The following is a 25,339-nucleotide window of genomic DNA, read 5'->3' on the forward strand; positions in this document are numbered from 1 at the left end:
AAAGTTCGAGTTGATTTGAACTCGATACAATGGATTCCTAAGTCAGTTAACTTTAGATAATTAAGATGCCAACTTTCAACCATAAAGAGATATTGTTTTTTTTTGACGGTGTCAATTATTAGAAAAGTTTTTGTTTTAACACAATTATGCGCCAAAATGTCAGAAAGTATGTTTAAGTGTTGACACGTAAGACCGCTAATATTTCAAACAGTTGAAACGTTCGTTGTTTGTTTTAATTGTTCGGTTTTGACACTTATATTTCACTTGATCAATTGATAAGCTGTTTAATGATCCATCATTACTGTTTTTTTTTTCTAAAGGTCTGCAGTCACGTGGTATTTAACACAGAACTTAGCAACACTTACATGATTTCCAAGTAAGCACTAACTGACAATCACTTTTTGAAGGCTTGTTCACATTGGGCTGTGATGAGACTTAATTTGATGTCTCATCATTTGACTTGTGTCAAAAAATAATTGTGTTTCTTTTTGAGCTCTGATCGTTCAGAGCGTCAAATTCGTGTTTCTTTTTTAGTTCTGAAAATGTTCAGTGTGCGCTCTGTGAGCTCAAAATAAAATAACAGAGTAAACGGAGTAAAATGCTGAACACAAAAAATTTGATATTTGAAAGCCAGGAAATTAAAAAAAATCATCACCAAAACAATAAAAATGGCGAAAGAGGCTGGTCGCTCTGGTGCAGAAGGTACGATAATTTAGAAAAAACTAATTGCATATAGCATTTTTATGAATCAAACTTTATATGGGTAGATTCCCTACCAGGTCCATAATTATGTTGTTCCATGGAAAGAAGTTCTTGGGACAACATATCAAATACAATCCGATTCACTCGAAAATTTTGTTTGAAAGTCTTGTCGTAAAATCTTGGCACCACTTCTTCGGCATAGTTCTCATTTTTTATAATTCGGCTTGAATTAATTTCCACAGTACTTTCTTCACCTTCATCATCAAAAAACAAACTAAAAATTGCTATCAATTTTTGTTGAACAATAAACTAGTCTTACTTTTCTTGGTTAACAAATATTTACGTTTAACAGTCTGACATTTGACATTTCAAATCATAATAGTTTAGTGCTCAAGTTGTTTCATAATTAAATCTGATAGCTTTGAACTTGAACATACTCTGTTCAGAACTCTACTCTGCTATGTTCGCTCAGACTCTGCTCAAAGCTTACCTCTGAACTAAAAAAGAAAAACGCCCATTGTATCTCATTCCCCCATGATGGGAAAAAATCTCAAGTCTTAGTTTTGTAACTACATTAGTGGAAGCGAGATAAAACGACAAAACGTCAAATTGAATCGGATTCAAAAGTAGTAAAATTGGATATGTATAAAGCGAGGCCTCCCAAATAACAATAAGATGCTTATTTAAACAAAGGTGACAATTTTGGCTTATTTTGACTTTTTTATCAAATCTGTCAAATGTAAGTCTTATTTGATAATTGTCAATCCTATGTTATATAACGTGAACCAAAAACATTTTAATGAAGGTATAACTCTTCGGGGTTATTCGGGGTTTGCCTAAGCCTAAAGCGTACAGCTTATTCATAAAGTGATTAAATGTGTGAATCATGAGTTGATTCTATATTTATGAATATGAAATATGAAATTAGCCAACATTTCTTGGTTAAGTTAGACCTTTTCATCGACGACGCGACGCACGCACGCTAGCAATTCGTGATATACATACAAAGGATGAATATCTTCATTTAGAGTGTTTTTGATGAGAACTATTTACAAGTTCAAATTTCAAATTTTCTTTTCTGTACTAGTTTATATTTCAAGATATCATCCGAATTTTCTCAAACGAATTGACAGAGCATGAGAATGAATTGTAAACACACCTAGAAACCAAGTTAGCATTCCATTTCTTTTCATCCTTTTCGAATTGCGCGATAGAGAATTCTCGAGATAGCGAATTATAAAAATTGTACTCTCAGATTTCTGACAGCAAAAGTAAAGTGAGATATTTAATATAAACTGGAACATTAATTCATACACTAAAATAGTTTAGATTTCTGTAACAATTCTTATACAATTTTAATTTTAGTTTCTGTGTACTATGATTAATTGTTCATGGGCGAAACGAGAAAAATTTACAATTTTATACAAAAGAAAAATACGCAATGGTTTCTGCTTGACCTTAAAAATAAGAAATGGTCCAGCTGCTATTTCTCTAGACGGTTTTGACGCTACTATTGAATGAATTTTTTCAACAAAATAATGCAATTTGTCATAGTGTTGAAAGCAATTATTAATTTTGATGTTCCTTAAAGTTTTTAAACTAAAAATTAAGACATCATTTTGACAATAAACTTTCCAGTTCAAATTCATAAGTTGTGCTTTTCTATTGTCTAAGCGTACAATTTTAGCTAAACAATATTTTGCCAAAGACACTTCCATTCGGATTAATAACTTTTCAAAATTACAGGGATCGGATAATAAGACGATTCGAATATACAAATGTTATTTTGACAGTTGCTCTGCTTAAAAACACAAAAGAGAGGTCCCAGATTTTCATAGAATATACAGAATGTGAAAATGTCTTCGTATTTTCTATTTCCATATGTACTACCTTCATATTTTTTTTTTAAATATAGAATAATTTGATTTATTTGCTTTTGACCACTAAACAAAAGTACCAAAGCTTTTTAGTCTGAATCTTCAATTATTAAAATCTCCAGCATTAAAAATCCTTTTCTAAAGTTTCTGTTTTCTATTTTTAAATTACAGTCAATAGAGCATGAAACTAAAAATAACTATCAAAACAAAACATTTTAATAACTTTAGGGATATGTCTAGCCAAGTATAAGTTGTTAGTTTGTTAAAAATAAAAACATAATTATTATAAAATAATATCTAATAAAAATATATTTTGTACATGGTGAAATTAAATTTTATAAAATATGTTGTCAAAAAGTATTTATTCCAACAATTTGTACAACGAGTGTGCAAGAATAAGTTTTTTTTTTGTATTCTATATATAAATGTAAATTTAAAAAATAAATAATTTTAAATATACTTTTATATTGATACAAAATAAAAAAAGTAATATTTATATTTGGATTTATTTAATTTATGTTAAAAAAGTAAATAGTTTATCGTATTTATTTACAATTATTTATTAATTTATTTATTTGAATTTTTATTATTTTACAGAAGCATGAAAGAGTTATTTTAGTTTTATTTTCACTTACATAATTTTGTTTATTTTATTGTTTTCTGTTTTGTTTTTAGTTTTTAATTAATTTAAAAGATAATCACAGTTGTGTGAAATAATTTCATGCTAATTTAGATATTTTTTTTATTAATTTTTGTATAAACAAATTCCAATTTTTGATATTTATAGTATTTGTATTTTTGTATAGGGGATGGATTGAGATTTAGTGTAAATTATCCTGCTTTTATCTGATTGTGCCTTGTTTTGTTTTCTTTTTTTTAAATTTTTATTTTGGAAAAAAACAAAAAAAGGAAGAAAATAAAATGTTGACAGATCTATTTGCCGACGTGCATGCAACATCTGAAGTTTGCATACAATAAAACTGAGTATACACTTAAATATTTAATAAATATTTATAGATTTATATTAAACAAATAAATATAAATATTTAGAACGTACTAAACAATTAGATGATGATAGTCTAAACATGAATTAAAAGAATTGGTGCATTTTATGTTGCTATATATCAACAGTTATAAATAATGTCATATTTATGTATGGAAAAATAATAAAACAATTAAAGCTTCACAGCAATACAAGCTAGAGACAGAAATTATACGATTTTTTTTTTAGTTTTTGGTAAATTGGATTTTCGATTTATATGATATCACTAATTGGAATAAATCAAGGATAAATAATTAAAATGCGTACTTACCCTCAAGCTGCCACTGGAACGTCGGTCAGCCGTGGCATAGTGTTGAAGTCCGCCAGGTCCAGTAATAGGAACTATACCACAGCCAGATCGAATGCCTTGACCAAGTGTTGCCCTACACACACATTATCCAATTTTGCATAAAATGTTTTGTTTTTTTGTTTTTGTTTTTAATTTAAGTGAATTATTTTATTCAGCCATACATTTACGCACATTTAGTTTAAGAGGGCGGTAATTTAGATTGTTTTTTTTTTTAAGTTTCAATGTAGGTATAGTGAACACAGCAAGGGTTATAAAGGTGAAGAAGTGGGAATGCATTAAACGTTTATTTAAAAAAAGAAACGAGAAAAAGAAGAAAGAACAAAAATACTAGTTAATAAGAGTGGAAACAAGTGTTTTCCTTTTTTTGGTAAATTTTTTAGTTTTGAACAAAGTACAAGATAAGGGTGTACAATTTTATGAAGTTTTCTCGAAAGCTTAAGATTTTCAAAATGAGAAAGAAATATAAAAAATAGTGTGAAGGGAAATGTTCACATGAAGAGAATGTTTTTTTTTTTTTGAATTTTTAAGAATGAAGTTTTAATTGTTTGGATTTAATTTAAGGTAAAATGTTTTTTAAAAAGAATGTTTGTTTAATTTTGATTGAATGTAACATAACAAAAAGTTGAATTTTAAAAAAAAACATGCGCATTGATATATGTAGGCCTTCATTTTCAACCTAATGTTATCCTTTTTTAAAATCAAATTCCCTCGTTTTCGTTAAGATTTTAAAATTTTAAACTATATTGTAAGTCTTAATGACTTGCGATACAAAATGAAGTTAAAAACACAAACCGGGATAAATTTGTGTTTAAACGGGTGCCGAAGGGGAATTTGATATACTGACCTGGACAACATTTGAAAGCTTATTATCAACAAAATGAAGATAATATTGGGCACGTTATTTTTGATATACGTCCCCATTTTCTGGTCGAAGATAGGGCATTCCGGTTTTGAGCTACTTGCCCAAAATCATTTTTCTAACATAATATCACCCTTTTCTCGGCCATAACATTGAATTATATGCGTTTTATGTTTTCTTTAAAATGAAACGTTTAAAAAAACACGTTTCATATGTTAAAATGAAGATATAAGAGTCGTGTTTTTTTTTTTTTACAGAAGGTTCAAGAAGAAGAGATATTTGCTCATCTCTTATATTCATGTCCTGCTTGAACACAAACACAAAGACTCCACATTGGCGGCTACTACCTACAGCTCTTGTTATAGTTTAAGGATTAGATAAGATCCATAGACCCAATGTGGTCATTTTCATGATCGCACCCTTATTTAACCGTTGGCTATTTAGGATGCAATAAATCCTAAGGGATAAGCATATAAGAAAAACACAATCTATACCTGTTTGCTTTAATTTAAGTGTTTTGAAAGCAAAATATTATATTCAAGTTCTTTTTCCAATCGTAACTCTTAGCCAGTTATGTAAAAAATCATTCGGGAACATTTTTAATAAGCCATTGGCTGTGACAACTTTAACTATAAAGAGGAATTTTCTCATTGTTATTTTCTAGTTCTATTTGAATGCATCAATGTCAATGTCTTTCGCTGAAAATTCTAAAAAATTTAAATTGGCTAAATAAATCCTTGTTTAAATAAGGAATCTCCAGGTACCAGGTAATTTCAATGAGAATATTTGAAAATATTCGTTTCTCTCTTATTTCGTTTCTGTTTTAAAAATGTTAAGCAGATCTAAAATACATATTAGTTTCACCGCTTGACATTGCGTTGCATTAAATTAAGGTAACTGTGCAAAATTGAAGAAAAACACAAACATTGTTTTTTCTTATTATTAAGAATAATATTTTTTAAGTTGTCATTACAAAAAAATAATATTTCGAAAAGTAAAGAAAGAAGTTTAGACATTTCAGTGAAATGCTGCATTTTATTATATGTTTTAGTAAACCAACCTAAAAGTGGTAGCAAGGAAACAAATTCATTTTGTTTACTGATAAATATTATTTTCTGGTGAAAACATAAGCCACCTATTTTTGACGTTGAATTTATTTATTTATTGTTAACTTGACGTTGAGAGTAAGCTACATACCTAATTTATGTCTTTGAATCAAACAAACTTAATTTAAGTGTACGCGGTTAGTAGATCTTACAATATTGTGGCAATACTTTTTTCGAAATATTAATAATGCTTAATAAGAAAAATTGTCGTATTTGGAATTATTATAACCCACAAGCTATTGTTGAGACCCCATCGTTCCATTCTCAAAAATTCATAGCTTAATCAGAGGATGTTAATGTAGACGAGGTTTGCACAGCCAACACAGCAACCAATTTATTGAAGGAAACTTTTGGTTAGCTCATTATTTCGCGTCGTTGGCCTGTGGCTTGTCCTCAAAGATAATGCGCTTTAAAATCGCTGGGCTATTTTGTATGATGTGAAGTAGCTTGTATACGCAGATAAGTCCAAACAATTGACGACTTGAAAGAGAACATTTGGCGCGCTTTTGCTAACATAAGATTCCATTGAGAAATTGGTTCTTTTGGGTGGAATTTTTCCGAGCCCGCTACAGTGACGGCCATTTGCCCGAAATCATTATAAAAACTTTTAGGACAAACCCTTTGCTTCATATCAAATCTGAATTCCTGGTCATAATATTAAAACAATAAATAAATTAAGTTATTTAAGTACCAGTTAAATTAATTAAATGAGGAACATACGGAACACTCTTTATTTTCGGGAACAAATGGTAAAGAAAATCATGAACCCGGTACTTTTTTATTTCGCCAGTTTTATCTGACCTCTGCCGTGAACTTGAATGTATTATAGTTTTACCTAACGTGATTTTGTCGAACGTTTTATATATTTTTTTGATCTCGAGTTTGTTTTAGGAGAAACACGCCCAAGTTCTGTCATATGACAAAGAACAGCTGATTTAAATTCAGTGGAATTATACAAATGAATAAAAAGCTCTTTTATGCATATTTTTGAGTAGACTCAGAATCTCATTAGGCAGGGGCTGAGGACAACGCAAGGGACTTTATTTGCAGTGAACTGCATTCTTAGAAAGTAAGCTTTGACCAAGTCAACTATGTATTTACTTTTCAAGTGTCATTAACTTCAAACTCGTAACTGTACTCCACTAACCTCTATTTTCAGTTGATAGTGCAAAAACTACTAAAAGAATAATTGTTTACATAATACTCCTCAGGCAAGCTAGAAGTCGATCTTGACTTGTATTTTGCATTTTAAAGTAATATTAATCTCAGCTTCAGCTAAATGAACAATTATGATTAGCCATTTTGACACAAGTGAAAGAAGATTTTTCTGGAATAACTTTCCAGTCAACTTTCCAATAAAGTTGTTTTAATGGGAAATCAATTTTTTGACAGCTGGCCAATCAGATACTAGAAACATGCCTTGCTTTCAAGTGCCTTATGTATTCTGAACCTGTCCATTATCTGTTTACTGACATCTTTAAGCTTATGAAGCCTTTAACATTTGTTTTTTTTTTTAGAAAAAAGTGCATGCGAGGCAGCTTTTTGGATCATCTAGAGTTCACTCTTTGAAGTACAAAACTATAATTTTGAGATAGTTAAGGTTTTTTTTTTTTTAAATGTGTATTTGGGTTTTAGTGACTTTTGAAATTATAATAAAATCGTGTTTCTGAGTAGCAATTCGTACAAAAACCATGAAAATGAACATGTATAAGAACTTTTTTTATGTTGTGAAGTATGCAATGTGTCTTTTGGACAAAACTGATTTTTCTAAAGTTACTATACAATCAACTTTAGTATTTTTCAAAAGAAAACAAAAAACATCAAATAAATCAAAACACAAAGCGCCTACAAAACCACCTAAACAAGTAACCTTACCTGGCGGTGGTGGAAGAGACAAAAAACCCCAGGTACACCCTTGTCCCATAACATTTAATAAAATACAAACAAAATATAGCCACATTTATATAAAAATTACAAATATCATAAAACAATGATGCGAATACCCTGAGATTAGAAAAATAAAAACAAATATTAAAAATATTACAAAAATAAGAGTAAATATGTGCAAAACAGCAAAAGCAAACACACATGTCGGCATAGCAGTATTTTAATAATTGTTATCCTTTTTTTTTTTGTTGTTCTTGTTTAGTTTTGTGATTCATAATTTTAATAGTTATTTTATTTGATTTAGTTTTTAATTTAAATATATAGAAAAAAATATTTCTATGAATTCAGTTGGATTTTGATACAAGTTTATGTATAAATGGCGCTATGTGTGATGGATGTGTGTGGCGTTTTGTGTAGTCTCAAAAGTTTTTGATTTTTTTTGTTTTTTTTTTTTCAAAATTGATGTTGTATAAACTATTTCATTTTTATTATATAAATATTATGTAAATTCGGCTAGCTAGAATTTTGATTTTAATAGTTGTTTTTTTTTTTGTTCGTATTTTGATTTATATTGTTTTATTTATTCGGTTTGTTTAATATTTTTTCTTTCTTTCATTAGAATGATTGTATCTTTTTTTCGTTTCTTCTACAAAGACAGTTTAGTTTAAAGATAGTTTTGTTTTGTAGTTTTCAAAAATTGTAATTTATTTTGATTCAATTTGAACTAATTTATGTAGCGATAATTTTTGTTTTGTTTACTTTTGTAATAGTTTTTTGTTTTAATCTATTTAATAAGTGTATTTTGTTTGTCTACTAAGATTAAATCGATGAATTAATTTATCTTCCCATTGGCTTCTGATTTGTGGGGAAAATTCTAGAGTTATCCATCTGAAACTCTTCCATTTGGCAAAAAACAATATACCTTTGATTTTGGATAAATGCGGATGCGGAAATGATTTAATCACATCAAAAGGATTTTGTTTTGTTTCGTTTTTCGGTTTTGATTTGAGAAAAAAAACAAGAAGAGAAACGCAAAAATTAAAACATCAATTAGAGTCAAAACGACATAACTCTATGTATGTATTTAAAAAATCGCTACAACAACGATGAAAAATTATTTTATAGATATATTTTAATGTATTATATTTTTTTAATAGATTTGTTGGTAGTTTTTGAATATTAAATGATTTGGCTGAAGGATGAAGAAGACGAATATTAAAAATGACATGATGTGTGTGTGCTAATGATAGGCCAAACTTAAAAGGTTTAAATATTCTGTTTTTTTTTTGTAATTATTTTGCAAACTTATAAAGGCTTATAGGTATATGGTAGATAGATACGAGATACCTAATAATAATAATAAAAGACTCACCTTGCTGGTAGAATGAGGGCATCAAATTCAGTAGCCAGATGCCGTCGTATGATATTCTTCGACGGGGGTATTCCTAAGGCTGTGGCCATGGTGTCCCCAGAGAATGATGGTTCCAAAACCACTAAGCCACCATGTACACCGCTATCTGTAATTATATGACATAAATGCAGACAGGAAATGTCAATAATGATGATAGTATCGCTTTAACAATATATGATGATATAGACATAAAGGATAGGGAGGATATTTTGTTGCAAAGTTACATATAATATAATATAAAGGTAAATATGTTGAGTTTCGCGATATAATATTTAATTTGGAGAGGAGTAACTAAATTGAGGAGTTTGCAATTTAATAATGTTCTGTCGAAATATCTTTGATCTAACGTGATGTAATAATATGGTTGTTGATTTGGAATTGTATAGAGGGTGGGGTATAATGTCGTGAAACCATTACTGAAATTAATATTTTGGTTTTGCGCATTGTAATGATTGATCAAGTAAGCTATAAATCCCTTTGTTGAGTTCTGGAATTATTTTTTGGGTATTTCATTAAAGTAAATATGTTAACATTTTGCTAAGACCTAAGACCAGAGACAAATTTAATCTATTTGACGACTTCCTTTGTACTACATTGTTGATGTACAAGTATCTATTATTCCTTGGTTTTTATACTAAAATAGTAAGACTGAAGCTGCTATTGGAAGGTCAACGTAAACGGATAACACGTTGACTGTCTGAGGTATAAATGACTTCCAAATCTGTTTCAAGGGTATCACGTTGATAAATATTTTTGAGTGGAACCGTTGACTTCTTTCTGGGTAATGTGTCGGTTAAATTAAATCAATAACCAAATTCGGGTGGTGCAGCAGTCCGTTGAGAACTAGGGCCTAGTGACTTAAAACTCCCAACTATTCCTGTGTGCAAACACTGTTGTCAGGGATATAGGGGGCCTACAGTTTAAAGATGATTACGAACGGCTTATTTGAGAAAGCACTTTTCATGACAAGAATTACACTTGGAAAATTTGTCAACTCTTCGCAAAAGGCAGTACCCGTGAAAAAAACTTTAGATGGCATAGGTAGGGATCGAACCCAAGACCCAGTATAATTAATTTTTGAGACGATCAGTCATCGCAGTCTCAATATTATCAATCAGATTTTTGTCAACGCATATTTATGTAATGTAATCCCATATTAACGAACAATATGGACTTCGGGTTGAGAAATTGTTTTAAAAATACTTTTTTCTTGAATGGTTTGATAATAATTGCTATCAGAATCATAAGCCTTGAAAGAGCAATTCACAGTGCTATAACAGACTGATAACCAGTGTTGTTTGTAGTTTGTAGCTATTAATTAAAAATTGTTCAGGAATAATAGTTAAAATAAAACCACAAGGTCAACTAAAGCATTACTACACTTTTTTAATACTATCTGGGGAATACCATCGGTACCGGCTGAGCAGTCATCATTCAACACGGATACAAAATTAAGGACGGTACTCTGTAGCACTGAGATTTTTGAAACTGCAGTACTACCATCATCTTTCAGAAAATCCATTATGTACCAGAAATGAGATACAAATATTGTGTCAAACTATAGAGGACTTTCATTTCTGTTTACTACAGTTCTTTTGTACAGACTGTCAGCTTTGTTAGAAAAAAACAACATCATCAATGAATTTCAAGCTGCATATAGAGCAAACTATTCTACTGTGGACCAAGTTTGTAATCTTTCATGCATAATTTAACTTCAACTCTGCCAAAAGAAGAAAGTCTAAGCTTTTTTCATCGATCTTAAGGCTGCTATTGATAGCAATGACAAGAATGCTCTTATTTATAAGCTATCGACTCTGGGAATATCTTTAAAGATACTTGCTACTATAAAGTCTCTTTATAATATGGTTCGTGTTTGTCAGACTTCTCCCCACTAAGAAAGGTGTTCGTCAAGGATGTGTGCTAAGCTCTCTTCTTTTCGTTCTGTTTTTAAATGATCTTCATGTGGAACTTGCAATCTGTATTGTTTTAGACGATCTTCAAATTAACGCCCTCTTATATGCGGACGATATTCTACTGTTGTCAGATAATCCTTAAAATTTGTATCAGTTAATTGAGGGTTTTAAGACTTAATGCATTCAATGGAATCTTAAAATAAATCTTGATAAGTCGGAAATAGTAATATTTTGCAATGGTGGAAGAAGAGCAGCGTGCGAAAAATGATTTGTTGAAAGTTGAGATTTGATACTTTGTTTTTAAATACTTAGTTTATTTCATCGTTATCAAATTGTATTAATTTTTATATGTTTGATGTATTGAAAATAATATTTTTACTGTTCAGAATCTTAAAACATCAGGTTATGGGCCTTATCACTATCTAAATACAAAATAATAAGGCAATTTGTATTGAGATAAGATGTCTGAAACGAAATTCATCATTGAAAAGCTTTGCGAAAGCGAAAGCTTCGAAGAATGGAAATTTTCCGTTGAAGCTTATTTCCAAATGAAAGGACTTTGGAAGGCTGTTTCTGATAGTAGTGAGACAAAGAAGGATACAACGAAGCTCTTAAACGCTAAATTGGAGCTTATATTGATTGTTGAAAGATCCATTTATCCTCATAAGACTAAAGAGATTTGGAATTCTCTTCGGAAATTTTTTTAAGATTCTGGTCTTGTGAGAAGAGTTGGGCTCATCCAAAAGTTTTGTTCTACAAAATTGAAAGATTTCTCTACCGTAGATGCGTACGTTAACGATGTTTTAAATACATCGTACAAGCTCAGGTCTGTTGGTCTTAACCTAGATGAAGAATGGATAGGATCAATGCTTTTAGCTGGTCTTTCCGAAGAATACAAGCCAATGATAATGGGAATCCAAAGCTCTGAGATTCTTATTACAGGAGACAGTATTAAAACCAAATAAGATCCATTAAGAAAAGAAGAATGCGATGTTAGGATGTTTTTCGTCACGGTTCTTGACAAAAAAGAATGGTATTTCGACTCGGGAGCGTCAGCTAGCTCACATGTGCTCAAATAGTGCTTGCTTTTCAAGTAGTATGGAACATCTTAACTCTGAGGTAGTTGTTGCAAATAATTAAAAAATGCAAGTACAAGTTATAGGTAAAGTCGATATGAAGGTATGTATCTATTGGAAAATTCAAAGAAAGTGAGGTTGAATTTTTAGAAGTCCTTCACGTTCCTTATGCATTAATCTTTTATTTGTCTCAAAAATTGTTCAGAAGGGTTTTCAATGGTTTTTTTTCCAAGAATGGATGTTTAGTGAAAGACCAAAGGGGTAATGTTGTTGCAACTGCAAGCTTGGTGAACAATATATTTCGACTCAGCAGACCACCCAAACAAAGTGCATATGTTACAAAAAATGTGGCTTCACACTTTGAACTTTGGCACAAGCGTGTTGGACATCCAAGTATTGAAACCACATAAGCTAGGATTCCGAAAGTGGTGGAGAATATTAATTGCAATAGTTGCGATGTCGCCTCAAAAGCTATTATGTTGTTCTGTACTCTAGTTTGGGGATACCGCGAATACAACCAAGTGGAAAAGTTGCAGCTTAACTATGCTCTGCAAATTGAAACAGGTTTACCGAGGAAGGTTTTCTAACGTCCCTCCAGCTACATTTTTCTTTCATAAGACACAGAAATGGGTAAATCTTCAGATGGAATCCAGTCAATAAGTGGTAAATTAAAATCACCTTTATGTAAATAGTAGTGTCAGAGCAGGACAAACTGATAAGAAAGTCTATTGCCAAGGATAGTATGAACTGACTCCAAACTTTTTGGAGGAATGTAAAGGTTTAAAATGAAAATGTCTTATCCTTACACAGACTAGTTCAAATCGAAAAGACACAGAAGAAGAGAAATGTGTATTTCTTACCGCTAAGAGAGCGCCTCCTCTTTTCTGTAAACTTCGAACTCTTGGATTCGAACAGTTTCGGAATAGCTTGAATTAAACCAGGTGTCTCCCAAAACGAATACGTGATTGGGATTTAAGAAATATGTCCACCAGTCTTCAGTGAATATTTAATGTTAAGACTATAAACACACCCATCCTTTTACCATCAATATCTGTAAGACTTCTTTTGTTGATTGGTTGTAATTAATTATCAAAAATTTTAACAATTTTCATTAATATTCCACTTTTGGGAAGAGATAGAAGTTGAACTCGAAAATATACCTTTACTCTTCAGGTTTATATGTCTTTTTGAATTTTATTTAACACGACAACTTCTGAAAAGTATTTCAAAGTATTTTACCTGCTGTACTATAACAAACATTACTAGTTCATAAGAAGAAGGTAGACACAACTTTTCTTAGAATTTTCCTACCGTAGAGATTTTTGTTTCATGAGTTGCAAAATTAAAAACAACTCAAAAACATACTTATTCTGTATCAATGTAAATATTCTTTTCCGGTCTAAAACAAATAAAAATACCGTCGACTCATATAAACGTTATTTTGTTAAATCGTGTAATCGTCAATGTTTTGCGAGCAAACGCGTTTTCAGAGTTAACTTAACGCCACGTTGACTTGTGTACCTACCCGTCAACATATTTTGTATGACGTTTTATGTACTTTGAACGCTAACGGTCGGTTGACAGAGAACATTTTGAATGTTTCGTAACGTTAAAGAGTCAACGCTTTGATTTTTTTAACTGACCTTTTAATTACAGCTTTATGCTTTAAATGGGAGATGTCAGCAAATATTAAAACAAATTTATTGATGTAATTTTTCTGTTGTTTTTTGTATGGCGTATATTTATAAAAACGACATTTTTTTTTGTATGGCGTATATTTATAAAAATAGTAGTACCCGTGGCATGATGGTTAGTGCGTTGGACTGTCATGCGAGAGGTCTTGGGTTCGATCCCTCCATATGCCACATAAAGTTTTTTCACGGGTACTGCCTCTTGGGAGGAATTGACAAATTCTATAAGAGTAATTCTTGTCATGAAAAGTGCTTTCTCAAATTTGCCGTTCGGATTCGGCTTAAAACTGTAGGTCCCTTCCATCCCTGATTTGATTTGATTTATTTACTCTACAATGATGTACAATATTATTTTAGATTCACGTTTGGCAAGCAATAAAAGACGACCATTTTTGTAAAATATTTGGCGTGTTTACAGTTCGAAATTGACAAAAAAAAATGATGAAGTGTAGTCCGGTTTTTACGTAGTTTATGCAACTGTAAATTTTACACAATATTTTAAACAAAAATGTAAAAAAATTAGGGAAATTTAGGTCAGAACTAATTTTAATTTAATAAAATAAACAATTTAAAAGAGGAAGTCCCTTCATAAAATAAGGTCTATGTAACTATGTGTAGATCTTTGTGTGCAACAAATTGGGTAACATATGTTGATATTGACTTTGTGTAAAATAAGAACAAATTTAGGAGCTCATGCCTTTTTCTGCAAAATAAATAAAAAAACTTAGTCGAGTCAGCTTACCAAAACAATACTATTCATATTTTTATTTAGTCTTGCAATTAATTATACAAAATATTACGCGAAAGTAACTCAAAGATCAATTTTATGCAAAGCAATTTTGAAAACCAGATTGAAAAGTAGGATTTGAAGCTTAATATTGTTTTTTAAACATGAAAAGATACTGATAGGTTGTATTCTGAAACGTAGTCGTTTGATTGATTCCGATACTCGAATAAAAATCAAATCTATATCCGCAGCAGGATTTCACTTGCAGTGAAATTTCTACCGTGTTAACGATGGTTTTCCAAAGCAACACTTCCATTGATATTTTTTGAAAATCTTAGTTCGTCGTGCAGGATATACTTTCAAAGCTTATTAATTTTCCGAAGATGACGCCTAAGTTATTTCTATCTCGATATTATTACTTTTCAAACTTTTAAAAAATAATAAGAATTAAAAAAAGTTATACTTTGTTGGCGTCATTGAGCCATTTTCCACGAAATTGAAAATGAGCCTGGGAACAACATTTCGGTCATAAGTGGGAGTTACAAAGCCATTTTAACCATTTTCTAAACTAAAATTTAAGACATGGCTTCGGGCAAATTTGAGTTCATGCTGGTTGACGTGAAATGTCAGAAAGCACAATAGATAATTTTCGCGAAAAATTCCCAAATCGTGTTATCAGTGGTCTTGACGATGCCAATTGGTCGCCTCGGATCTGTCCCTCTTAGACTTTTTTTTGTAAGTATTTGTGAAGAACCGTGAACTAGAGTGCTAGAAAATTGGAATGACAGAATACTTAACCGGCGCGGCGGCGATGTTGTGTTCCATATTTAATGAGTTTTTTGTCTTGAGCGTTATTTATGGTAATGACAACAAGGAAGTGGGGTTGCCACTTATTTTATTCAAGACACTTTTGTTAGGGTTGAAAATCTCATTTATTAAATTCCTTATTAGTAAATTTTGAATAACCTTTGTAAACATATAGCAAATAGGGTGCACAGAATTCTACCAAGGCAAGGATACATTTTTTGTAGCTTGAGGTTTGAAAAGCAGAGTTTTTAAAACTCCAAATTTATTTAAAGTACACAATTTTATTTCAACCTTAATTTAATTTAAAAGTACTTTAAGCCTTTCCCCAAATTTCGATCAAAACTTTTTAAAATGCCTCAAACGCTAAAATAAATTAGTCAATCAATTCACATCCACAAAGGCCGTTTTAAAATCGCCCCCGAAACCAATCTAAACATTGATATAAACAGAACAACAATAGAATCAAAATACATACACACGAGCACAAAAAAAAGCAATTTAATTTTACCTTTCAAGTTATCAGCATATTCACCCAAATCGATTGACCTAGCCCAGCGAATAAAGCGTTGATTTGTCCACACAATTGGATCAGTATCCACTGATTCTGATTGAACTCTACGCATCGCCAATGTTTGTCTATCGTACTTCACAATCCGCAGGACATGGATACCTGAATGAAGTAAAAATACCAATAAATCAGTTTAGAAATCGAATTTTTTAGTGTTTTGTTTTTCTGTGGTCAGTTCAATAAACGAAAATTCAAATGGAACTTCTAGTTTTGATTAAAAAGTACAAATAAAAATGAATTGAATTAAGATAACTACCGTGCACTATGCTAGCCTGATGGAATTTCCTAGTAACACCTAAAAATTTCTCTAATTCTTTTTTGGAAAGCGTATCTAGCATTCGAGCATCGACCAACGAATGAAGGAATGATTCGGTGTACTGCGGTAGACCAATGTCTGGAAGCCATTCGGATGCGACCCATGTGTGACCAAGTTGTGTTATTAGCGGATACCTGACCAGTTCGGGACGTCGTTGTTCCTCAATGGCTAGGCGTAGTTTCTTCTTATGCATAGGATGTGCGAGTCCCAGACCGGTTTCTAGTTCGGCGTCATTAAGTTCGAGCAGGACTTTGCCACTTTTGACATTTTCGGAACATCGTGTGCTGTATTGGGGCATACCGAGAGCGACTTCCAACCAAGCGAGTACTTGAGAGGCTCGCCAACGTTCCATGGGGACCTGGGAGGCTTCACGTAGTAGGCGGAGTTTTTCGGCATATCCCTCTTCGGTTAGGGAGTTCCATGAGTAATCGGAATCTAAATAGAATTTGGCAAATAAAAATGGATACGTTTCATAATTTTGTGATAGAACTCACATTCGCTGGCAGTGTCGGCACTCAGAGCTTTGCTTTTGTTTCTGGACCTAGCGAATACCCTAGATATACTACCCCAAGTACCACCACGTCCATTGCGGGAGTTCAGAGCTCCAGGTTTGCCAGCGGCAAATTTCCGAGTGAGTGCCGAAGGACATTCATTGTCACCCGGCGAACCCAGTTGCTCAACGGACCTGCAAGAAAAAGTACGAAAGTACAAAAATACACGAAATCAAAACTCAATGGGCTGGAAGAAAGATGAGATGAGATTTAACAATATACCTTGAGTATGCAGCTGAATTCAAAGGCGACAGTGTAGGACTTCTCTCTTTGGGTGTGCCAACTGGAAAGGAAGGAAGGAAACGACATTAATTCAGCCGTCATAACGACGACGACAGAGCCACACAACTCACATTGATACATATTCTGACTGGACACGATGGAGATACTATCTGGATCTACGGTGATGCACGGCCCGTTCTCGCACGTGCCATCGCTGAGATTCAAATCACCTGCAGCACTCTCCCGGTCGCTGCTGCCACGCACCCCCGAATCGCCACTCCCACCGCCAGCACTTCCGCCTCCTCCGCCGCCGATACTACTTCCACCAGCTATACTGCCACCACCACCTCCACCACCAGTGGTTCCGTAGGCCGCCAGTGCATTGGAATTAGCCGACGATGCTGCCAAATGGTTAATCAAACCCGATGGAGGTGTTAATGGTGCAAACGACAAAAGACTCTCCTGATCCGATAAACAACCAGATAATTGTCTCCTTGCCTCCTGGAGCTGCTCCTGCAGCCTTTGCAATTGCACATCACGCGCACTCAATTGTTGGGCCAATGCCAACGACCTCTCCGCCTCGTCCCGGGCGTGCTTCAGCAACGACCATCGTTCGCGTTCCCGGTCCGAGGACATTTTCGCATTGTTCGTTTCACTCTCGCGGATCCTTTGTTCGTAATTACGAATAAAGTCCCTAAGCTCCTGTTCTTTGTCCTGCAACGAGGCGCACAACTGTTTAACGTGTGCCAGCAGATCTGTTTTGTCAGTTTTAAGTTTCTTCCGCTCCAAACGGAGGGCGGTTATTTGTGTTTTGGCTGCCTTGAGTTCGGCTTCCAATCGATCAATACGGCTGGAGCTTCCGCCGCCGTCCGTGGAATGGGCATCGCAGCTGTTACTATCCGATAAATCTATGCCACCGACAGCTCCGTCCGGTGAGTTTTCAAGTAGTTTACGTAATCTTTGAATTTCCGAATTAAGTCGTTCGTTTTCTATTCTCAATTTCGACGGGGAATCTATATCAGAAAGTAAAAAAAAGGTAAAGGTAGAGAAAATAAAAAAAAGGTCGGTTAGAGGATTGGAGAAGGGAAAAAGTTGAATAAAAAATATAAAGCTTATGACGCTCGCTATAGCTCTGTTGGTGGTGTACGAGTACATAGGTTTAATGGAAGCTATTATTAAGGGTATACATATTTACGAGTACCACGTACCTTTTGCCTCGTTAAATTGAAACTTGGAATCGTCATTGCGATTACCATCGCAACTGCTGCTATTGCTGCTGCCTCCTCCTCCACCTCCACTTGCGCCCTTATCCATGTTATTAAGATGTTGGTCCTTGGTGCTAAATAGACTGCAGCCGTTTACACCTTGAGCACCTGTGCCACTGAGTCCTAAATCCATGAATTTAACAACAACATCATTGGCGTTTTTCTTATCAACTTTTTTTGATTTTTTTTGTGGATTGATATAATGGGGCACATTCAAAGTTATTTTTTTTATATTATTTTATTTTTGGTAAATGAATGGTCGTGCAGGATCAATGAGACATATACCAGGAGTTCACATGAATGAAATGAATGAAGGAAGAAAAAAAAAGATATTCGGATAAAGAAAAATATTTACATAGATTTGCAAAAACTAAAAAAAAATATACATTATATACTTTTGTTGGTTGTTTGGCATTATATTATATAGTATTATTAAGTATATCGAATTACACGGGTGGTGAGGCATAAGCATAAGCTTTGATGTTATTGTACAGTACACACAGCCAGCAGTTGTTTTTGTCTTTAACTAGAAGAATTTGTATGAGGCTTAAGGTTTGGAAAGTTTTCCTTTTTTTTAATGGGTTTGGGTGGTGTTTTTTCAGAATATCTAAAACAACGATAGAGGTGAACTTGTAGTACAAATGAAATAAAAGTAGATAGGTTTTTTGGGGTAGGGAGGGATGGGTAAAACCACAAGAGCTATAGTAAATTAGTTTAGGAATACGAAAGCTAGAGATTGCGGTTTTGTTAGGGGGAAAACATAGAAGTTAGCTTGGTTCAAGTTGAATTAGTCTGTAAATTGTTATGGTCATGAGTTTGAAGTTTACTAATAATAATAAGCAGACAAAATATGTGGTAGAATATCGGTGCCACTGAAGGTGTGGTACAGGGGGACGTTACATACTTGTGTATCTTGTGTATAAGTTAGCACTAAATACGCTGACACGTCATGTTCCCACAGTGTCTATAGGTTGCGGATACATGTGCCGTCAAATATGCTGACACATTTCCATACTACAGGTCAGTGCGGATGCAAGCGTCGAATTCTTGGGAACTGGAAGAGGTGAGCAACCGAATGACTGCAACATCGGCACTTGTTGGTATTACCCATAGGTTTCATTAATGTAAATTAGATTTAAGTTTGTGAGTTTCAATAAAGTGCTTGAACTGTGCGGTTGCACAGTAAAAAAATATATTTTTTTATTTCCCAGAGTAAAAAATAACTAACTGGCGCCCGAGCTAATTTGTGTTCTTATACCCGAGCTAATTCGTGTCTTACTTATTCGAACTAAAGTACGAAATAGTGAAAAACCATCTCGCTAATACCGAGCAAGTGATAGCTATAAAAAAAAGTAAAAAAAACCCATCTCGTTAATACCGAGTAGAAAAGGAAAAAAGAAAACCATCTCGCTAATATCGAGCAAGTGATAGCTACAAATAAAAAGTGAAGAAAAACCATCTCGTTAATACCGAGTAAGCGGGAAATATAAAAATATAAAACATCTCGAAAAACCGAGTAAGCCAAGAATCAAGTGCAGTGAAACTCCTCTGGAGAAATAAAGGCCCCTTAGTAGCTGCTAATGCAAAAAGGAGACAGTACCGCTGCCAGCCGCTCCAGAATTAAGTCAGAAGTCCAGATGTCGAAATTCATCATAATTGTTCTGTAAGATTAATTTAAGTTTATTTAAGGAAAAAGTGCTTTCATAGGTACATATGAATACCGTAAACCTTTATTCTTTCTAAATATAAAAAAATAATAATTTAAAGAATTTAAAAAAAATACATAATATTAATAATAGAAACATTTTTTTCTTAATGTTTTATCCAATCTAAACCAAAAGAAAATAAAAAAAAGATAACATTAGTAATAGCGAAAAGCAAAAAACTTAATTATATTTAAGAGAAAGTGCTTTCATAGGTACATACGCATACCGTTAACATTTTCCTTTCTAAATATTTTATTGAATTTTAACTAAAAATTAGAGTAAACAAAAAAGGAAAAAGGAGACAAAATTTCTTTTCTTTTAACCATGTCAAACCCAAATAACGGAAATCGCCCTATAATAAATACTCCTAACCTTAATGTCCCTCCCCCAAATCCACAAGTGAATCCCCTCCAGTTACCACCAAGTACAACCCAAGCAAGTGTAATCTCAAGTCCCGAACTTATAAATATAATAGCAGGTGTTGTTAACTCAATTGTCAATCCAAATTTCGACGCTATCCCTACACGGGATCAGGAAATTCACCCCGAATTCAGAGGAAAAATCGATGAGCTAGATAAGATACCCGATGTGGTTAGATCTCTGCGTGAATTCTCAGGTAATCCAAGTGATTTTAGCTCTTGGCGTAAGAGCGTGGAAAGAATTTTAACGATTTACGAGTCACTCAAGGGGACTCCAAAATATTATGGTATCTTGAGTATCATAAGAAACAAAGTCATTGGAGTAGCAGACGCTGTATTGGAGTCATATAATACTCCACTCGACTGGAAAGCAATTTCCAAATGCCTTACGCTACACTACGCCGATAAAAGGGATCTGGGTACCTTAGAGTACCAGATGACGTCCCTAGTGCAAGGCCAGTCTTCAATACAAGAATTTTACCAATCCGTTTATAAGCATTTGTCGCTTGTGCTAAGCAAGATCACTTGCATGGATGTTGGCCAAGAAGCTCTTACGTTATTGACAAATACTTATAGAGGAAAAGCCTTGGATACATTTATACGCGGACTAAATGGTGATCTACCAAGACTTTTAGGAATGAAAGAACCTACAGACCTTCCAGAGGCATTAAACCTGTGCGAGAAACTACAAAATCAAAAATTTCGTTCCCAATACGCAAACAATTATCAAAATTATCAAACGCAACATCCAAACAATTATTATCAAAGGTATCAGACGAAACGACAACAACCAATGAGACTGCAAGAAAACTTTAATACCCAAAATAGGAGAATGCCGCACCAGAATACCTTTTTTCCAGAAGTTGCTTATCTGCCACAGCCTGCAAATAATGCTCATAACATACTTTTCCAAGATAATTATCCCAGTTATCCTAATTACAATAACCCCAATTATCCTAACTACAATCATCCCAGTTATCCTAATTACAACCATCCCAACTATAATAATACTAATACACCACCTCCTCGGCCGCCTAGGCCACAACCTAAACCCGAGCCGATGGAAACGTCCACTATAAAATCGTCGAAAGTAAATTACCAAAATCGTCCCCAGCCATTCAAATATGCTGGAAAAAGGGCGCAAGACTCGAATCCCTCTTTTCAAAATAGGGTTCCGCATAAAATACAAAGAAATTTTCACATAAATCTTGAAAACCCGACACCTTCCTCATACGAACCTCCAGATTTTACCTTACAACCAACAGGTTACATCTCCCCAAACGATGCACTTGCCTTTTACCAGCAACCATACGTAGAAGAAGCCATGCATGATCCTGATCTGTATCGCTATATGCAGCAACAAGCCGAACAATTACAAGAAGGTAATGAAATGCAATCTGAAACAGAACCCACCCTAGATGAATGTGACATTCATTTTTTAGGTTAAATGACTCTTCGTTGCCATACTTTCAGTGTAAAACGAAGAGCGGAAAACTGTTAAATTTTTTAATTGACACCGGATCCAGTAAAAATTTCATTCAATCGTCTCTAGTAGATAAACCAATTCCGAACGAACAAAATTTCTTAGCTAAATCAATCGCTGGTGACATAGAAATAACCCAGCATACATTTGTCAATCTTTTTAATCAGAACGAGGTCGAACTAAAATTTTATCTTTTACCAACTTTAAAGTCCTTTCATGGAATATTGGGTAATGATAGCCTTAAACAACTTAATGCAATTATCCACACTAGAAACAATTTTATGTCAATCCTAGGCAGGATTAAAATTCGAATAAAACAATTAAAATCTCAATCCATAAATCCAATAGAAATAAAAACAGATCATATGTCAGACTTACAGAAAAACGCTGTCCATGTTCTAGTTCAAAAATTCCGACCCTTATTTGCAGACCCTAACGAAAGGCTTACTTATACCACCAAGGTGGTAGGTGAAATACGTACAAACACAGACTCTCCGGTATACTCTAAGTACTATCCATACCCTGCATCTCTGAGAGAGGAAGTAGAAAAACAAATCCAAAAACTCCTCGAAGACAAAATCATAAAACCCTCTCGTTCGCCATACAACTCTCCAGTATGGATCGTCCCAAAAAAAGATGATGCAAAGGGCAATAAACAATACAGACTGGTGATCGACTACAGAAAGTTAAACCAGGTTATTGTATCCGATAAATACCCAATCCCCGAAATTAGTGAGGTCTTAGCCCAGTTAGGACAATGCAAGTTCTTTACGGTACTAGATCTCAAGAGCGGTTTTCACCAAATTCCTTTGAAGACATCGGACACTGAGAAAACCGCCTTCTCTATTAATAACGGGAAATATGAGTTTCTCCGTCTCCCTTTCGGGATGAAAAATTCACCAGCAATCTTCCAACGAGCCTTAGACGATATATTACGAGACCATATTGGGAGAATCTGCTATGTTTATATTGACGACATTATCGTCTTTAGTAAAACAGAAGAGCAGCACGTTAAGCATGTTGAATTAATTTTTCAAACGTTAGCGGAAGCTAATATGAAGGTGCAATTAGACAAATGCAACTTCTTTAAGGAAGAAGTTGAATTTTTGGGCTTTATTGTATCCTCAAGGGGCTTAACAACAAACCCCAATAAAGTTAAAGCCATCAACGATTTCCCGGTCCCGACCACTCTAAAAGAATTAAGGTCATTCCTAGGTCTCGCCGGATACTACAGGCGTTTCGTTAAAGATTACGCAAAAATAGCAAAACCATTAACCGCATTATTGCGTGGTGAAGACGGAAGAGTGTCAAAAACACAGTCAAAAAGAATTCCTATAACTCTGACAGCAGATGCACTAGATGCTTTTCAAAAAGTAAAAAATTCATTAACTTCGAAGGATTTACTCCTGGCTTATCCGGATTACAAAGAATGCTTTGAACTTACAACAGACGCTTCTAATGTGGCGATAGGTGCCGTTTTATCACAAAACGATAAACCTCTTATTTTCATTTCAAGGTCTTTAAGTAAAACGGAAGAACATTTTGCCGCAAATGAAAAAGAGATGCTAGCAATTATATGGGCACTCAACTCTTTTCGAAATTACCTTTACGGTACGGCTCACGTCAAGATCTTTACAGACCACCAATCCCTGACCTACGCCCTGAGTCAAAAAAACAATAATTCTAAGATGAAGCGATGGAAAGCCATCCTGGAGGAGTATAACTACGAGTTACACTACAAACCAGGAAAGAGTAATGTGGTAGCGGATGCGCTTTCTCGCTCCCCACAATTTTCACAAGTTAACTCACTATCAGCGTCTCAGCACAGTGATCAGACTTCATCCCATGATCTCGTACCTGCAGTTGAAACACCAATTAATGTATTTAAAAATCAAATAATGTTATTAATAGGAGACGAGACGTCATACAAATTTGAGATTCCCTTTCCAACTTACCATAGACACATTTTTGTTCAACCAAACTATTCACAAGAGGATCTTCGTTCAATATTAAAGAGATATCTTAACCCTAGCGTTGTAAACGGCCTCTATACAAATGAACCAACGATGGGCAAAATCCAAAATATTTATCCATACCATTTTAGGAACTATAAAACACGCTTTACCCAATCACGCGTAAGTGACTTAACTGATTGTACAGAACAAGAAGAGTTGATTCTTAAAGAACATAACAGAGCGCACAGAAATGTTAATGAAAATAAAATACAAATCCTTCAAACGCATTATTTTCCGAAAATGAAAGCCAGAATTCAAGAATTAGTAAAACAATGTAGGGTTTGTAAAGAGCAGAAATATGACAGAAAGCCTAACAAGCCTGAATTGCGAAGCTCTCCTATCCCACAGTACCCAGGTCAAATAATTCACATTGACATCTACTCCACAGATAAACAATTAGTGCTTACAGCAATTGACAAATTTTCGAAGTACGCTCAAGTGAGATGCATTAAATCTAGGGCAGTAGAAGATGTAAGAGAACCATTGAGACAGATTGTGTTTGCATTTGGTGTACCCAAAATGGTGGTATACGATAACGAAAAAACATTTAGCTCAGCTTCCATATGTTTCATGCTACAGGACCAACTAGGAATCGAAATTTATAAAACACCTCCATATACGAGTGCCGTAAATGGTCAGGTGGAAAGATTTCATTCAACCCTCTCTGAAATAATGCGTTGCTTAAAGACAGACCGAATTCACAGATCTTTTCTCGAACTTCTCGATCGAGCGGTATACGAATATAATTACTCCATACACTCAACCACTAAGAAACGGCCCATTGAAGCTTTTTTCGGTAGAACAGTTAGCACCAACCCCGAACAATACGAAAAAGCTAGACAGGAAATAGCGGGGCAAATTGCAGAAAAACAAAAGACCGACCTAGAATACCACAACAAAAATAGACACAAAATTAAAACATATTCCCCAGGAGAGACTATCTTTGTTAAAATAAACAAAAGATTAGGTACAAAACTCTCACCAAGATATAAAAAGGAAATAGTTAAAGAAGACAAAGCTACAATCGTTACAACAGAATCCGGAAAAATTATTCACAAAAATAACATTAGGAATTAACATTCTTTTTTCAGGTCACTTCTATCCAAAGGTTTCGCGGAAGTTCAGATTTTGGATTATTCTAATTCCAAAATTGTTTCGACAAGTATGGGAACCGCAAAGTTACAAACGGGTACGTTTAGGATTATTCACGTGATAGAATTAGAAGCTTACGAGATTATATTAGAAGACATAAGATTACAAATGGGGAACTTGAACGAATCCGATCCAAACTATCCCATAATATCCCACCAGATAACCCAGATTACCAACCAACTCAGCATCCTTAAACCAAGAATAAATAGAAATCCTAGATCCCTTAATTTTTTA

General features: G+C 33.8%; 1 protein-coding gene across 4 annotated transcripts in view; it reads right to left on the reverse strand.

The window, feature by feature from the left end:
* LOC129952103 (kazrin) overlaps window positions 1–25,339 on the reverse strand; it is a 239,541-nt gene that overhangs the window by 10,630 nt on the left and 203,572 nt on the right. For 2 of the 4 annotated variants that reach the window (XM_056064536.1, XM_056064535.1), the window contains exons 5-12: window positions 18,274–18,501; window positions 17,197–18,078; window positions 17,066–17,126; window positions 16,787–16,977; window positions 16,233–16,727; window positions 15,917–16,078; window positions 9,156–9,300; window positions 3,893–4,004 (exon numbers count right to left, since the gene is read on the reverse strand). In XM_056064536.1, the coding sequence (XP_055920511.1) occupies window positions 3,893–4,004; window positions 9,156–9,300; window positions 15,917–16,078; window positions 16,233–16,727; window positions 16,787–16,977; window positions 17,066–17,126; window positions 17,197–18,078; window positions 18,274–18,501 (2,276 nt within the window). Of the gene's footprint in view, window positions 1–3,892; window positions 4,005–7,210; window positions 8,706–9,155; window positions 9,301–15,916; window positions 16,079–16,232; window positions 16,728–16,786; window positions 16,978–17,065; window positions 17,127–17,196; window positions 18,079–18,273; window positions 18,502–25,339 lie in introns of those variants that run through there. The other 2 variants (XM_056064539.1, XM_056064538.1) reach the window with 2 other exon arrangements.

Source organism: Eupeodes corollae, chromosome 3 (genome assembly GCF_945859685.1).
Source record: "Eupeodes corollae chromosome 3, idEupCoro1.1, whole genome shotgun sequence".
NCBI lineage: Eukaryota > Metazoa > Arthropoda > Insecta > Diptera > Syrphidae > Eupeodes > Eupeodes corollae.